Consider the following 3453-nt stretch of genomic DNA (forward strand, 5'->3'; position numbering starts at 1 on the left):
TTCAAGTTTTAGTTTTAACCCTGCTGCCCCATAGACTTAGTGCATTACCGTTTACATTATTGTTTCTTGTTTCTATGAACTGACAGATTAATTTTTTATTGGAAGCAACAGCGTGTCACAGATGCTGTCTATAAAGCTTGTTTTGAACACAGGACATCCATTTAATGATTTGGATGAATGCTTTACCTATAAAGAGTGTGCATTCATTCAGTACATTAGCCGAATCATTTACAGGATGCATTTGTACACTTTGAATTAAAGGTCTGACTGAAATCTATGCTTCGTCATCCAGGCAGAGCTCCAGACCCCTGTCAGCACTCGGGATGTGTTGGGCCTCCTCCAGCAGCAGGTAAGCGGCAAGGAGAATCAACAAGGTGCATCCCCCAAATCTGCTGATGAAAGTGAAGCTACAGAGAAAAGATCAGCTCCTAGGAGCCTTTGGCCCATTTCTGAAAACCAAATACACCACACACAGGTGAGCCACTGATTGTTTGGGGTGGTACATCAAACTGCTTATTAATTTAATCATACATTTAGCTTCTTTAGGTCAAATCCGGTTAGAAATGGATAATGCATTAAGAATGTATTCATAATGTATATTGTAATAATGCATTATTTCTGTTCATATATAATTGTAACCAATGTTAAACTGCATTATAATATTTGCAGATATCATACAGTGCATTATAAGGTGCATTACAATACATAATTAAGGCATTAAAAATGTTTATAATGCATTGTATATAAAGTATTACTTGTATGTGCATGTTGCATCAAGCAGTAGGCCTATTTCACATTTCAATGTTAACTAAGCAGAAAACTTCAGTATCAGTATTTTTTTAGCAGCACATGTCCACACACACACACACACACACAAAACAACAACAACAGACATTACGAGTATGAGTTAAGTGTTTTTGAAAGAAGTTTCTTTTGCTGACTAAAGCTGGATTTATTTGATCAAAAATACAGTAAAATAGTGGTAAAACTTGATGCCTTTATACACAATGCTATATAAAGGTATTCATGATGTACATAATGTAATGCATTATACAGTATATTTTCATAAATAATTGTAACCAAAGTTAAAATACATTATATTTGCAGATTTATCTGAAATGGATCGTTTGAGATGTGTGTTTTAATGCATTACTTTTTCTGTGTAACAATGATTAGATAGATGAGATCATACAATGTGTTACAAGGTGCAGTACAAGTCATAATTAATGCATTAAATATACTTTTATGATGCATTATATATGAAGACTTCTAGTAAAGTGTTACCATATTGTAAAATATTATTATAATTTAAAATAACAGTTTTTTTAAACTGCAGTTTATTCCTGTGATGCAAATCTGAATTTTCAGCATCATTACTCCAGTCTTCAGTGTCACATGATCCTTCAGAAATCATTCTAATATGCTGATTTGCTGCTCAAGATACATTTCTTATTATTATCAATGTTAAAAATCAGTGTTGTTGTGCCGTTTCATATGTTTGTGGTAATAAGGAAATTTGTTTCATATTCTTTGATGAATAGGAAGTTCAAAAGAACAGCACTTTTTTTATTTAAATCTATGAAACATATAAATGTATTTACTGCCACTTTTGATAAATTCAATGCATGCATCTTGTGTTCTTGTTGGCAGGAAGGAAGTAAACATTTGAACACGAAACCTCACAACTTTCTGTAGAGTGTGGAAACTTGGCCATGTGCTCCATTTAATTTCATCTCCTACTCTCACTGTCTCTGTCACTCTCATTGTGTTCTCTGGGTCTCGCCTCAGGTGTTGTTCGTGAATGACGGTGTTGACGTGGAGGATGAGGAGGCTGGTGAGGAAGAGGACAGCTCTCTGCTGAGAGGAGGCTTTGATGAAGAAGAGTCAGCCAGGTCCTTCCAGGAGGCTCGGAAAGAGTGGAGAGAGAGAGGACAGAGACCAGGTAACACACACTTATGCATCTGAATGTGTGTGGATATGCTACAATCAGACCACGGTAATAAAGTGACATGCTGTCAGGTTGGTGTGAGCTGCCACATATATTCTCTGGCAGGCTGTCTGAACACGCACAAACAGTCTCTCATAAAGCACACTCATGTGTGGCATTGACTGATATAACGCACGCCCCAAGTGCGACAGGGCTGCTGATTGGTTGCCAGGTAACTACATACAGTATATGCATAACAAACATGTGCTCGTTGACGACGCGTGTGTGTTTCCAGGCGCTGTGTGCGGTTTGCAGAAATGCCTCCGTGATTTGACAACATATGACTCAATGAGTTTGAGAAACTATTCTCAGAAATTTGAATGATGATGCCAGGTCACAAGAAATTCAATCCGTTAGGAATATTAGTCAAGAACAGCAGGATATTTGTTGCTAAATGAGAGCAGACGTGATGTTTTCATGCACTTGACTTCAGGATCAGAGAATCACTGTACTCTGTTTAAAATAAAATACTAATCTTGTGCATACTGTTAATTCTAAACCTACTATGCTTTAGGAATAGTACATAATTTGGTGTACTTTATGCAATGACGGATGTCACAACCTCATCACATTGATCTCATCAGGTTAACTTTCAGTTAATTAGCGGCAGATTCATAATAAAGCTCAGAAGATTAATCAGGTTTGATCTTGATGCTAGACTTTATCAAAGGTAAAATGGATAACTTAATATCCTACTTTATATTAATGCAAATGCAATGATTTTATTATTTTATTATAGTACATAGTATTGCTACAACTGCATACAGTTTTAATCAGAAAAGTAGTATGCTAGCCAGTTATTTCAAACATCGTTTGCATGTATAGTTGGGGTTTAAAGCTGAATAGGACAGCTGTTCTTACACTCGATTGAATCACACTGCAGCAAAGTAAAGTTAGTCCTTATCGTGTGTCAGACTCCTTGTGTTTGTCCCTCTCTCTCACTTCTCTTTCTGTAGTTGGCTAGCAGGAGTCTTGCCCGCTGCAGTGCTGCTTGGCTTGTGCTCACTGTGATAATGACTGCTGTGTTAAGGGGGTTTCAGATGCACTGAAGTAGCAAATTGTTATTTAAATTTGTAAACCAGAGACAAGAAACATCATGAGCTGGCTTTGATGTAACAGTCAGAATTAATAAAGGAGCAAATTTATCTTGATCCATGATAATACATATTTCACATCCAGTGTAGACAGGGTTTTACGTGAAATGTATTTATTTATTTATTTCCTCCCCAATTTTCTATGGGGAAAAAGACATTGAAACAAATAATGAATTTATGCAATAGCTGTCTGTTTAATTTTTTTTCCCCATTTTCATCTGAATAATGCATTTCATTTTGAATATATAAATAAATATTTACATATGTGTGTGTGTGTGTCTATATTTAGTGTTTTGAGTGGTTTTTACATATATATATATATGTAAAAGGTCAAATCCGCCCATTGGCCTCTGACCATCATGGCCTCCTAAC

At 36.0% G+C, this 3453-nt stretch overlaps 1 protein-coding gene across 1 annotated transcript in view; it reads left to right on the forward strand.

The window, feature by feature from the left end:
- Window positions 1-3453, forward strand: part of LOC107662853 (uncharacterized) — a 38829-nt gene that overhangs the window by 17065 nt on the left and 18311 nt on the right. The window contains exons 7-8 of the mRNA XM_016452968.1: window positions 293-474; window positions 1782-1942. Of these exons, the coding sequence (XP_016308454.1) occupies window positions 293-474; window positions 1782-1942 (343 nt within the window). The remainder of the gene's footprint in view (window positions 1-292; window positions 475-1781; window positions 1943-3453) is intronic.

Source organism: Sinocyclocheilus anshuiensis, unplaced genomic scaffold (assembly GCF_001515605.1).
Source record: "Sinocyclocheilus anshuiensis isolate Anshui unplaced genomic scaffold, SAMN03320099.WGS_v1.1 scaffold739, whole genome shotgun sequence".
NCBI lineage: Eukaryota > Metazoa > Chordata > Actinopteri > Cypriniformes > Cyprinidae > Sinocyclocheilus > Sinocyclocheilus anshuiensis.